Source organism: Leopardus geoffroyi, chromosome A3 (genome assembly GCF_018350155.1).
Source record: "Leopardus geoffroyi isolate Oge1 chromosome A3, O.geoffroyi_Oge1_pat1.0, whole genome shotgun sequence".
In the NCBI taxonomy this organism is placed as follows: domain Eukaryota; kingdom Metazoa; phylum Chordata; class Mammalia; order Carnivora; family Felidae; genus Leopardus; species Leopardus geoffroyi.
In genome coordinates, this window is record NC_059336.1 from 67,770,014 (window position 1) to 67,783,744 (window position 13,731).

General features: G+C 41.0%; 1 protein-coding gene across 2 annotated transcripts in view; it reads left to right on the top strand.

Moving 5' to 3' along the window:
- The window catches only part of PPP1R21 (protein phosphatase 1 regulatory subunit 21), a 64,549-nt gene that overhangs the window by 11,270 nt on the left and 39,548 nt on the right, over positions 1 to 13,731 (top strand). For both annotated transcript variants that reach the window (XM_045445980.1, XM_045445981.1), the window contains exons 3-9: positions 1,803 to 1,949; positions 3,958 to 4,059; positions 5,388 to 5,552; positions 5,730 to 5,788; positions 7,034 to 7,128; positions 10,797 to 10,849; positions 11,336 to 11,485. In XM_045445980.1, coding sequence (XP_045301936.1) covers positions 1,803 to 1,949; positions 3,958 to 4,059; positions 5,388 to 5,552; positions 5,730 to 5,788; positions 7,034 to 7,128; positions 10,797 to 10,849; positions 11,336 to 11,485 — 771 coding nt within the window. The remainder of the gene's footprint in view (positions 1 to 1,802; positions 1,950 to 3,957; positions 4,060 to 5,387; positions 5,553 to 5,729; positions 5,789 to 7,033; positions 7,129 to 10,796; positions 10,850 to 11,335; positions 11,486 to 13,731) is intronic.

Consider the following 13,731-nt stretch of genomic DNA (forward strand, 5'->3'; position numbering starts at 1 on the left):
GTGAAGGCAGATAACATTATCATCATCTCCCATTGCAGAAACTAGGGTGTACAGAGAGGTTGAAATAGCTGTCTTTTGAAATTGATGATTGGTTAATGGAGTTGAAGCATTAGTCAGAGGTGATTAATTGTAAGGATGTAAAGAAATAACTGTTTTACTATTCATTGTAGTGGTCATTATAGTTATAGTAAGAATGGCAATTTGCTGGTTTGCTCAATGGGAATATTAGGATGTCTTCTGTTACAGCATGCTTTTGATAATATTGGGTTTGCCTCTTCAGTGAGTTGTTAGATACTGTCAGCATTCCTTGATTTGGATTTCTTTAATTTGAAATATATGATAATTTGGATATGGGCAGGTCTATGTTTACCATTAAACTGCAAGCAAAAATTAAGGGCTTACTGAGTAAGGGGTGCTTGGCTGCATCAGTTAGTAGAGCATACATACAGTCAGGAGTTCCATATCGTGATCATAGGGTCATGAGTTTGAGCCCCACGTGGAGCATAGTTTACCTAAAAAAATAATTAAGGGCTTACTAACAATCAGTAGAAAAGAAAAACTGTTTCTCTACTTAATGGAAACATTATTCTATCGCTCTGGTTATTCAACATGCAAATAATGTCAATAGGTTGCAGATACCAGACTTTGGTTTCTAGGTTGCTGTTGCAGTATACTTATATTAGTTTATCATTGAGCTTGACCTCATCTTAGCATTGCAGTGGTTTTTCAGTGAAAGTAATAAACCTACACATCTTGAAATATGCAGTAGTATTTGGTCACCTGTGTTCGATAACCAGTGAACACAAAGTTGTCAGAATGTCATAAGTAAAGTTAGTGAGAATAATATTTTTTTAAAAATAGAGTGAAGCTAAGTATTTGCCTAGCTTTCCATTTTCTTACCCCATTATAGTATAAATAGTTCAGAATGGGCAGCGAAATATATGTTGTTTAAAATATAGATTTTGGGGGCGCCTGGGTGGTGCAGTCGGTTAAGCGTCCGACTTCAGCCAGGTCACGATCTCGCGGTCCGTGAGTTCGAGCCCCGCGTCAGGCTCTGGGCTGATGGCTCAGAGCCTGGAGCCTGTTTCCGATTCTGTGTCTCCCTCTCTCTCTGCCCCTCCCCCGTTCATGCTCTGTCTCTCTCTGTCCCAAAAATAAATAAACGTTGAAAAAAAAAAAATTAAAAAAAAAAAAATAAAATATAGATTTTGTTTCTATTTTCACTTAAAATTAAAAAAGTAATTGATGTAGGGCAAACAGCATCTAAAAATATTCTCAAGTTAGGATAATACTGATTTTTGACCTGAGAAATCACAGTGTCTTGGAAAGACTTCATTTTGGCTGACTTAAATTCAGGGCGGATTTATGGGGAAAAAAATGAATGCAAATAAATTGCTTCCCATTCTTACTGAAGGGCGTCATCAGTGAGTATGAAGTTCTCTCTCACATTTCAAGTTTATAAAATTGTAGCCTCAGGCTTTGTGCCTCCTCACTGCCAGACACATATGCAACAACATTATGGAACAACATACAGTTGTAGGTATTTTACTTTAAGTTGATGACTGTCTGTTACTTCAATATATATGCTTTATTTTTATTTTTATTTTTAAATTTACTCGGTTTGGCCAAAAAAAGTGATTTTGTCACCAAATAGCTGAAAACATGGAACTGGCATGATAAACATACAACGTGAATTCCCTACAGCAAGAGGTTTTAATATTTTAGTGAAACAAAAATAATTTCATTATCTCTAAACCTTAAGGTGAAATTGTAAGGAATGGTCTGTTTTCACTTGGATGTAGGAACAACTGAAAATGAAGGATCAGTCATTGAGAAAACTGCAGCAAGAAATGGACAGTTTGACATTTCGAAATCTGCAGCTTGCCAAGAGGGTAGAACTACTTCAAGATGAATTGGCTGTAAGTGAACCCCGAGGCAAGAAAAACAAGGTAGGTCAAATACAAGCAAGTTAGTGAGACCTTGTCTGCGAGGTACAGACATCTACAGGCCATCTGGGTTTTAACAGAACACCTCATCTCCACATTCCCTAATTTTCCATTATTATGGCTGGATGTCGGGTCAAGGAAGCAGACATTTGCTGTTTACATATATATTTATGTATATACTGGTCAAATTTACTGCTTTCAGTTACACTAAGTCGCTATTAACTCAAGGTAGGGCAAATCAAATGTGAGACTGTGTTAAAGTGTAACAGCTCATGTGAAAGTAGCAGTCGAAATACTCATTCCTTATGCTTATAAGTTTTGCTGCAGATAGTTCTTAGTATTTATTCTTAGGAGGCCAATTTAGGATTCTTGTGTGGTCATGTAAAAGTAAACTTTTTCCATTATGGTTTGTATAGTGAGACAAGATTCTCATTGCCATGAGATGGGTGGTCTGGTACTTTGGAGCACTCTGTGACTAAGAAGTTGCGTTTTTTTTGAAGAGTTGGGGCTAGTGATTGAATCTTAAATCTTGTGTGTATGTAGAGCGGCACCTCGCAAATGTATGGCTTGAGGCAGTAAGAGTAGAAGGATGGGAGGGAAGAAGAAGGCACATAGCAACTCTGAAGCAGTGTGGTGTGGAGGGAAGGGCACAGGCTTTGGAGTTAAGCCCATGCTTGAATTCTTCATCTGTCATTTTAGTCTTGCAACCTCAGTTTTCTTATCAGCAAAATGGGGATGGTACTCTCAGGTTTGTTGAGTAGTAAATGGGATTCTGTAAAGGTGGCTAGAACTGTTTTTGCCATATGATAGGCAATCAACAGAATTATACGTTAGTACCTTTTCATACACATTTCCTTTACATGAAAGAATTCTCTAGAGTGGTAATTTTCAAATAAATGGAGAACAGAGAGAGTGTAAGCAGGTATCTATTAGAATCACTTGGAAAATTTTGTCAAAATACACATGCTCTGGAGATTCCTTGGGGAAGGAACAACCAACAGCCAAACAGCCTCCCCAGGTTGGCGAGGTCCCCTCCCAGGGATGTTTTCGCAGAGGTTTGGGTGTAACAATTCTGAATTAATGTTAATTAAAGCTTTCCAACTTGGGAAGCTTTGTGACCCAGAATATGTCATTCGGCAGTCTTGCTTTGTGCAGCTCTCGTGTCCCAACATAATGGATATTTAATGTTTTATTTTTAATAAAGCTATTCCATTTTCAAAGGGCTTTCCAGTCATTGGCTCACATTGGATCAGTAAGTAACTTCATTTTAAGTGAGGAGTGAGGGCACAAGAAAGGCCGAGAAGGGTGGTGACTGATGTCTGAACACAGTTTCATTGTTAGGCTATCCCTGGAATAGTCTCAGCTCTTGTATTCCATGAAAACAAATGTTCATTATTGGCTTTCTTAAATAGTGCTATTCTTCTATGTAGAAAAAGTTAATATTAGTAAAAAAGGGAAAGGAAGGTGTTTTTGAGCTTTTTCCCTCCGTTTATTTATAATAGCTTTATTTTATATGGTTGTATATTTTTTTAAAAATTAGATATTTATGTGAAATTTTGTATGAATTTGTCCTTGTGAATGCTGATTTATTACAATTTCTTAAAGGAGTTTAACAACTCAGACTCATGCAATTATTAAAACTGTCATTCCCAAACCAAAAGATCAACTCAAAATGATGTTTTGTAGCATGTTTTTATTGCTAGCTTTCTGGGCCTGCTATGTCTCCCAATAGAACCACTCCCGGACTGATCTGCAAAGAATAGTGAACCTTATCTGTTCTTTATTCCCTTTATCTCCTTTTTAAGCTCTTCTGCTTGTTTCAATATTTGCAGTTCCTACTTGTGTCAAATAGGAAAAGTTAAGTGATGGATTGTATACCTTTTGCAGGATTGTTTGAGAATGGTGCACACATAGAAGAGACAAGCTACTAAGGTGATAGAGAATCTGTGTACCTTAGGATGTTTCTCTAAAGGATGAAAGTTATGTGGACATAATTTATTCTTTCCATCAGAAAAGTGGAGAATCTTCTTCTCAGTTGAGTCAAGAGCAGAAGAGTGTCTTTGATGAAGATCTACAAAAGAAGATAGAAGAGAATGAACGGTTACATATACAAGTGAGAAAATCTTTCTGTTTTTCCAATGACTTAAAGATGGGTCGTATGATGGGGCGCCTGGTTGGCTCAGTCGGTTGAGCGTCTGACTTTGGCTCAGGTCATGATCTCACGGCCTGTGGGTTCGAGCCCCGCGTCTGGTTCTGCGCTGACAGCTCGGAGCCTGGGGCCTGCTTCGGATTCTGTGTCTCCCTCTCTCTTTGCCCCTCCCTTACACCCTGTCTCTCTCTCTCTCTCTCTCTCAAAATAAACATAATTTAAAAAAAAGATGGCTCATATGATCTGGAATGTGGAAAAACCAATGCAGGACAGCACAGAGTGTTTTGTGTATGTATTTTAATGTCTCCTGTGGTTGTTACGTATATATGTCACTGTCATTCATTCGCTTCTTAAATCTCTTTCATATCTTAATCTGATGTGTGCTTTGAAGTACGCATTTATTTAAAGGACAGCAGAATAACTTTATAACTTGACAGTACAGTACTAAGCACTGTTCGTTTTAGCTAGAAAATGATGAGATGGATCATTTAGATGAGGGCTTATCAAAAAGAAGTGTTTGTTTTAAGTTATTACCATTTAGTTGGTTTGTATCTGTTCACCTGTTGGTCTGTAAGGTCTGTTAGGGTACACACCACGTCATTTTTTATGCCTTTCCCCAGGACAGGGTCTCTCTCTGTCATGGCAGGCACTCATATATTTATGGAATGTTGAATAATCAGTGTTTGCCTCCCAACATTCAGCATATTTTAAGAGTCATACTGTAATATGTCCAGCTGTGCCTCCTGAATTTTTTGTGAAATGGTGAGCATAGTGAAATGGTGGAAAATAAATATGCGTTTATTGCAGTCTTTTTGCGAATGTTAACAAAATGAGCTTTTGATCTTATTAAGGAAAGGAGTTTTACCTGTTTTAGGAATAGCAGCTATTTGAATTTGGATTTTTTAATTGTGGAAGTTAGTGTAGCAGAAAAGTTATACCCTGGTCAGTTGAATTCTCTCTGTGTGCCAGAAGTTGTTTGAAAGAAATCCATGAGATTGAGAGGGAGGAGGTATAGGCTTTGGCATGGATCTCCTGTGTTCACATCTCGTTTCTACATTTGACAAGTTATGTAGACCCTTGAAGCTTTGGTTTCCGCAAGTGTAAAGGAGAGATAACAGCACTACCTCTGACCTACTGTGAGGATCTTGTGAGATCATGCCTGTGCGGGTTTTGCATAGTGAGCATATGCAACGGGTGGAAATTGCTCCATGAATAGTCACTGCTGTTATTTTCCTCTTCATTTGTACATATTAGGATATCGTGAAAAGGTAAAAATGATCTTTTTTGTTCAGTTTTTTGAAGCTGATGAGCAGCACAAGCATGTGGAAGCAGAGCTGAGGAGTCGACTGGCCACCCTGGAGATGGAGGCGGCCCAGCACCAAGCCGTGGTTGATGGCCTGACGCGGAAGTACATGGAAACGATCGAGAAACTGCAGAATGACAAGGCCAAACTAGAAGTAAGCCCCACTGTTGGTGAGAGCACATTAAGAGATAGTCAAGACTCTCGTAAATCTGTGCACTTGACGGAACGCAGAGTTAGTCATTCAAGGGGAGGCGCTTGCCTGCAGTGTCCCCTAAGTGTGCTCTCATCTATAGCCTGAGCCATCTGCTTTTCTTTTTCTTCTAAAATTCAGGTAAAATCTCAGACTCTAGAAAAGGAGGCCAAGGAATGTCGGCTTCGAACAGAAGAATGGTATGTGGAAACGTGAATTCCAAGGGGCCCCGAAGTAAGAATCAGAAGACCTGAGTTTTGGTTTAGCAACTCTTCTCTCTCAATTTTCTCACATTTGAAGTGAGCTGGGAATAGGCCATCTCCGGGGTCCTCCTCAGTTCTGTTCTCTCCGGGGCCTTATGCACTCTCGGTGGAGTGGCTTGTGCGTTAGTCCTCAGCCTGTGCAGATGTTTGCTGCCGTGGCCGATCGCGTTCTGGGGCTCCTGTACTGAGGACTGGGTGCTTTCTGTTTCAGACTGCGCTGAAGAGACAGCCTTCTGATAACCCCAGGGAGGAAAACTGACTCCTTATCACTATGCCAACCTTTTAATGGTACATTTTGAATAAAAGACAGGTTATATGATCTAATTTGGAGATACCTAAATCTTAAAATTTGATGAAGTGATGGGTGGTAAAAGCATACTCCAGTATTTATTTGATGAATGACATAATATTTTAGGTTTTTACAGAATCAGTCAACGTGTATTTCTTCAATTTAGTTGCATTGGTGGAATTACATGCATGGTTTAGATGTATACCTATACTCATAATTGAATCAAAACCAGAGAAATTATCAGATTTTGAGCCCAAGGGGAAGACGAATCTGATAGAATACTTAAAAAAGAACTTTACTGTAATACTTGAACAAACATTTATGTGCCATAAAGAGAAAATTTGTGATTTTTTTTTTTTAATTTTTTTTTTTTTTCAACGTTTATTTATTTTTAGGACAGAGAGAGACAGAGCATGAACGGGGGAGGGGCAGAGAGAGAGGGAGACACAGAATCGGAAACAGGCTCCAGGCTCTGAGCCATCAGCCCAGAGCCCGACGCGGGGCTCGAACTCACGGACCGCGAGATCGTGACCTGGCTGAAGTCGGACGCTTAACCGACTGCGCCACCCAGGCGCCCCGAAAATTTGTGATTTTGAAATGGCTCTAAGATTACTTTGCACTTGGGGAAATAAACTGATAAGATTGTATTAGATACTGGGACTGTGATAAATTCTGACAGTCTTCAACGTCATTCAACAGAAGTCTCAAGGGCTTCAGAATTGAGGCTTAGTATTTTTCTTATCTTCATCTTTTAATAACTGTCTACCACCAAGCATTTCCCAGTGTCAGGCACAATTCTCTGAAAGCCTGATACCAGCTGTTGTGGTAACAAGGAAGTGAGGATCCACTGTCTGACTGGCAATAATGTGGTTTTGTATTTTTTTTTCTTTCAGTCAATTACAGTTAAAGAACCTTCATGAAGATTTGTCAGGTAGATTAGAGGAGTCCTTATCAATCATCAGTGAAAAAGTACCTTTTAATGATACAAGTAGGTATTAATGTACAGTTTTTCTTTATGTGCAACTTTGAACCTGTCTATGGTAATGAACTAATTAAAATCATTTTTAATCTATGTGGCAAAAAACTTCATTGGCTCAACACAAGATTGCTTTCTTTTTGTTTATTTTTGATCAGCTTTGGCCCTCATGTTTCATAGGGAGACTGACTCCAAAGTTGGCCTTCTTGGAAAAACCTCAAATCCACATTTTTTAATTGCACATATTTAGCATATCCCAAGGTAAAAACCATCCTGCACATAAAATACCTGAAAATTTGTATAAGAAAAGTTGCTCGTGGTGGGGGGAGTGGGGGAAGGGCAGTGGGCGATGGATCTTCTCAGCCTCGTATCTCCTGCTCAGTGATACAGAGCTGAGTTGAGTAAGTCCTGCTTCTTCTTCATCCTGAGAATGGTCTGGTAACTTACATAGCCATATCAAGAAAAATAACTTTTTTAAAAAAAGAAAATCAACTTACAGGTATAATAGGCACCAATTTTGTAACATTTAGATAATTAAATCAGAACCTTGAAAACGAACAATATATTTTATTTAATTGCTTGGAATTCTGAAGCCTATATTCAATTAAGTACAGATTTCCCTTCTTACAATTACATGATTGAAATTTTTTACTTCCCCTAAATTTTTCTTCTGGAAGAACTAAGAAAAGAGGAAACAAAAGACACCAAAAAACCCCAGCAGTTTGATCTAACACTAAAATCAGCGTATGTCATTATTATATCAGAAACCTAAGGTCCTCTGAAAACAACACCTGTTTCTAGTTTCTACATTAATGTGAATAGTGCTAGCATACTTTGATCCCCTAGACTTGAAATCTTGGTATTTCATTTTCCCTTTAATCCTTGTATCAATTTGTCATCAGGTTCTAATAATTTCCTTCTGGATCTCTTTTTAAAAATTTTTCCCTTTCCAATACTAGTTGTCACCCTACCTACTTTAGATCCTTACCATGTCACTGTGGGTTACTTCTTTGAGTTCTGAAATATTTAGAGATCATTTGCTGAGTGCCTAGGTGGGTAGGGAGCACAAGGGATACAAAAATCTCTAAGAAATCTCAGGGTACCCTCAAGGAACTTGTAGTTCAGAAGGGGAGAGATAATGTATAGAAATGTCTAGAAGTGTCTAGAAATGTATAGAAAAGACTCGGGGTTTCCGAGGAAGGACAGATTACTGCTAGAGGGTTGTTTGGGGAAGTCTTTTGGAGGAAGTGTGCTTTGAACTGGGCCTGAGTAGGTTTTTTTGGGCTGAAATGCAGGAGAACCAGCCAGGGGATTGAGTGGAGTGTAGTATGTGGGACAAAAGGTGCCGTCACAGTCTGATGAGCAGTAATTAGTTAAGTGTGACTGGGAGGTGGGGGCAGTGACGGGTGAGTTCTGAAAGGCCGAGAGAGGGGCCGGACCCAAGGAGTTGGGACGTAATTCATGAGACAGTGGAGGTGTTTAAGCTTTTGAATGTCACAATGAGATCTGTGGTCTCACAGAGTTGGTCTGGCAAGGGTGTAGACTGCCCTGGAATGGGCAAGGGGCCAAGACTACTGTGATGGTAGTCTTGGTGTCCTGTTATGGAGGCTGGGGCCTGAGTTGTCAGGGCGATAGATGCAGGCAGGCAGGGGAGTGTGAAGAAGCAGTGTGGGGGAAAGATGCGGCACTGTTGACAGAAATCAAAGGGGCAGGTGAGAGGCAGGTTTATGGAGGAGGGGGGTGGCAAGCTTAACTTTGTTGTTTAATATTCTGGCGGATCAGCGTACGTCTAGCTGTCTATTGGTGTATGCATTTCTAATAAAAGCCCAGACCTCGGAGAGAGACTGAAGTTGACCCTGGGGGGATGAATGGGCTTCGAGAATGTTGGGAATGAGGGGTATAAAGTGCAGAGAGGCCCGTGTAGTACCCTTGAAGAGCTGTGATCAGGAAGGAGAGAGGCTGGAGTGGAGATGATGGCGAACTGGGGAAATGGGGTGCCATGGGAGGTGGGGAAGGGAGTGTTCAGCCTGGTGGTGCTGGGCAGCAGTTCTAAGTTGTAGCATTGCTGCAGGGAGCTCAGAGAGTGTGATGGACAGTAAAGGCAGGGAGCTCAGAGAGGGTGATGGACAGTAAAGGCAGCTGCTTTGGTGACTTGGAGAAGAATGTTTTTACACAGGATAGAGGTGGATACCAGACGGCCGGCAGAGGGTTAGAGGTGAATGGGTGCTGAGGAAATAGGCAGACATGAGGAAGACATGCTGTTCTTTGAGCAGGGGGAATGAAGGAGATGGAAAAGGTTGGGAGTAAAAGAGAAGGCGTTGTATGCAGGGGATGGGTAAGGGCAGAGGACTCAGTATGATAGAGGTAAAGGGGAACAAGTTACTATGGGGATAGAGTTTAAAAAGCTGCAACAAATGCTTTTTTTGAAGGTAATTTTGAAGAAGTAGGGAGGAGAGGGGGTGGTTGATGGACTAGGCCGAGAGGAGTCAGAAGGAGCTATTGCTGGGGACCCAGGGGGAGGGTTGGCTGAGGACAGGATATGTGATGCCATGGACTCTGAGGTGGAGGGTAGGGAACATAGGAACCCTTTGGTCTTCGGCCCTGGTCTTCCTGGTGTTGTAGGGGGAGGCCACCCCATCCGTGGGGCAGAGGATGAGACAGGGAATGGTGTTTGAGGCTTAAAATGGAAAAGGTTTGGAACAGATGCCTTGGGAAGGGACACAGCAATGAAGTCATGGATTGCAGAGTATCACTGAGGCCCCCTTAAGTTTGGTAAATCAGGTTGTCACGGACCCTCATCTCCTTTCATGTTAGCAAGAGCAGTGTTGGAAATGATGGGCCAGGCTGGGAGGGAAAACAGGCAAGGCCCCCAAGAGAACTGATAGGAAAATAATCCAGTTGTGGATGGGAGACCAAGCCCTTGGTGGAAATGGGGCTGTAAGAGAGAACTGGATGAGAGCGGCATAGGGACTTTCTGAGTTGGATTTGGGCACCAGATCTTTCTGATTAAGGACCAGGCAGAGGAGGGAGGGTTTGAGTGGCTGTAGAGATTCATAGAGATGGAGGCGGGGATTGAAGTGTGAAGCCAGGTGAAGCTAACAGAGGTTGATAACAGAGTCTGGGATAGAGACAACGACTGTGAGAAAGATGAGGAGACCAACCCAGAAAAGTTAGCATTGAGTTGTTGGGATCAGCAGTAGCAGACCGTGGTAGACTGTCAAATATTGTACTGTCATGAAAACAGTGATATTTTTGGATGATTGGTGTGGCAGCTGTGTGCAGGGTTATTTTAGAAAGGAGCATGACTGAAGATAGCAAGAACATCATGGGCCTAAGTAATCTTGATAGGCCTCAAGTTTTGGAAATATTTCTTAGAAACAGAAACTCAGGGTTTATCTTACAGTTAAAAAAATTTGGGGGTGCTTGGCTGGATAGAGCATATGTCTTTTGATCTCAGGGTCATGAGTTCACACCCCACGTTAGGCATACTTTAAAAAAATCAAAAGTTTTACTTTATCTGAGAAACAACTGATTTCATATAAACTCCATTATTCTCTTACACTATGATCATTTATAATTCTTATGTAAAGCTGATTTTGCTGCAGAGCATTTATTTTTCAGTTATGCAGCTTCTCTGTAAATGTAAAATGAATTAACATGCATCCATTTTTGTTTTGTAGAATATAGTCAGTATAACGCTCTGAACGTTCCACTCCACAATAGGAGACATCAGGTAATGATGATGTTTTTATTTTCAGCGATGTGTATGTCAGACTTTTCAGAAACAAGAATTTATCGGTTTGGGCCTCTGTTTAGTGCACTAAACCATGTGTTTAACTTTTGCTTCACTTTGTCATACATTTTTAAAAACTTGCATAATCTGCTGTTCATTGAATTCATAAATAATACAGATTTTTGTTCTCTCTCATCTGATAACTTTAGAATGGAATTATGGGATGCAATAATTTTGTGAGTCCTACTTTTCTTGTACGTTGGTGGACTTGTGCTTATATGGTCTAGGTTAAGTGGAAGAGGTCTATTTTCTAAAACTGGTGGCATTCTAATTAGGAGGGAATATTAAAATCCAAGTGGGAGCAAATAAATTTAAATTAAGGAATAATTATACTAGAATTTAAGTGTTTTCTCTAAAAGGGGACTTACTAAAGTTGTTTGAGAATAGTAATTGGAGAGTTGACTTTATATACTTTCCATTTAAAAGCTGAAGATGCGGGACATTGCTGGGCAGGCCCTGGCTTTTGTTCAAGATCTTGTGACGGCTCTACTGAACTTTCACACCTATACAGAACAGAGGATTCAGATTTTTCCTATTGATTCTGCCATTGACACTATATCTCCATTGAATCAGAAGGTAAAGTTAATTCAGGATACCTTTCTTTGCCCTGAACAAGTAGGAGGACACGTTATTTCTTTTCAGACCACTACTGTGCATCAGCCAACTACCATGGAGGACATGGAAGAAAACTGTAAGTCACAGTCTTTACCCTCAAGATAAAATATGGCAAACATGGAGATTCTTAAGAAATTAAATAGTAGGGGGAAGTGTGGGTGGTAAGGTCAGTAAGTGAAGTGAGGTCATCAAGGAGGGAAGATTGCTGTTGGTGGTAGTGTCTGGGAAAGCTTCTTCGGCGATTTGAATGGGCTTTGAAAAATGAGCAGGAATTGAATAGGAGGAGAGAAATAGAATGGGTGTTTTTTTCCTCCAGAAGAGGATATAAGACATGAGCAAAGTCATGGAGTTAGAAGGCATAATGAAGTGTGTGTGTGGGGGTGGGGCGGGGGGAAGGGAGCAGTGAACAATCTGTTTTGGCAAGAGTGTCAAGTCTTTTAAGTGGAGGAATGGGAGGTCAGGTTGCACAGAAAAAAACATGGCTCCGGACTCTAGAAGGCCCCTGGGCAGGCCAAGGCCCAGACTTTTCACGTCGTATGTAGGATGGAGGACTTCAGTAGTTTTTTGACCAGGATGTGGCATAAGGAAAAGTGCATTTTATTGTTGGAAAAGTTAATTTGCTGGCATTTTTCTTTCCTTGTTTATACTCTCTGTGTAACTTTCTTCATTGGATATGTTTAAATTAAAAAAAAAATTTTTTTTTAATGTTTATTTATTTTTGAGAGAGACTGAGACAGAGCGTGAGTGGGGCAGGGGCAGAGAGAGAGAGAGAGAGAGAGAGAGAGAGAGGGAGACACAGAATCTGAAAAAGGCTCCAGACTCTGAGTTGTCAGCACAGAGCCTGATGTGGGGCTCAAACCCACGAACAGCAAGATATGACCTGAGCCGAAGTCGGACGCTTAACCGACTGAGCCGCCCAGGTGCCCCTGGATATGTTTAAAAGCAAAAAAATATGTGTGGTATAGTTGACCCTTCTTGCTGGGGTATGGAGTGGGGGTGAGACTGCTTCTCTGCTTGATTTTTGGGGTATGTTCAGAGTGTGTGAAGTTTAAACAAGGAATAAGAAGAGGGCTAAGTATTGTTCCCTTCAGTCCTTTTTTTGGGGGTCTGGCAAATTTTGTTCCTTCCTTTCCTTTTTTCTCCCCAGCTGGTTCTTTTTTTTTTTTTTTTTTTTTTTTTTAATGCTTATTTATTTTGAGAGAGAGAGAGAGAGAGAGAAAATCCTAAGTAGTCTCCATGCTGTCAGCACGGAGCCTGCCGCAGGGCTCAAACTCACAAACCATCAGATCATGGCCTGAGCAAATTTAAGAATTAGATGCATAACCACTTAACGAACTGAGCTACCCAAGCCCTCCCACCCCTCCCCGATTCCCTGCCCATCTAGTTCTAATGAAAGGATTTACGATAGTTTGCAGGACCACCTTTTACTGAAAAGGAAAAATAAACAGTGAGTGTATTAGTTAGGTATTGCTGTGTAATAAATTACACTAAAACTTAGTCATTTAAAACGACAAATGTTTATTATCTCACACACTTTCTGTGGGTAAGGAATCAGGAGAAAATTAGCCTGGTGGGCTTTGTCGTATGATCTTTCATGAGGTCAGTCAAGAGTCAGCTGAGGCTGTATTCATCTAGAAACTTGCCCGGGGTGGGGGGATTTGCTTCCCAGGTGGCTCACTCACGTGGCTGGTGAGTTAGTGCTGGTTGTTGGCGGGAAGCCTTGGTTTCTCAATGAGAACACCTCTCCACAGGGCTGCTTGAGTGTCCTTAGGACACAGCAGTTAACTTCCCCTAGAACGAGGGATCCAAGAGAGAGCAAAGTGGAAGCCACAATGCCTATTGTGACTTAGTGTGGGTACTGAGTATCATCACTTCTACCATATCATTTTGGTCACACAGACCAACCCTGAAACAATGTGCTAGATAGGGCACTACACAAAGCCAAGAATGACCAAGGCCCGGATCAGTGGGGCTAGCTTGAACGCTGGCTCCCACAGGGAGGAAATTGAGGGATTTTGCTGTAGATGTGTGCTCTTAAGTGCCCCCATAATGTGGTATTCTGAAATGAATCTGCCCCTCTTCCTACTTGGCTGATTCTTCTTCTTAGCTTGTTTTTCTGTACCATGCAGTGTTTCCAGGGATTGAATAGTGTGTATGTCCATGGATCCTGTAAGTACCTATTAGTGTAGCAAAAGCCTGGATTCTGA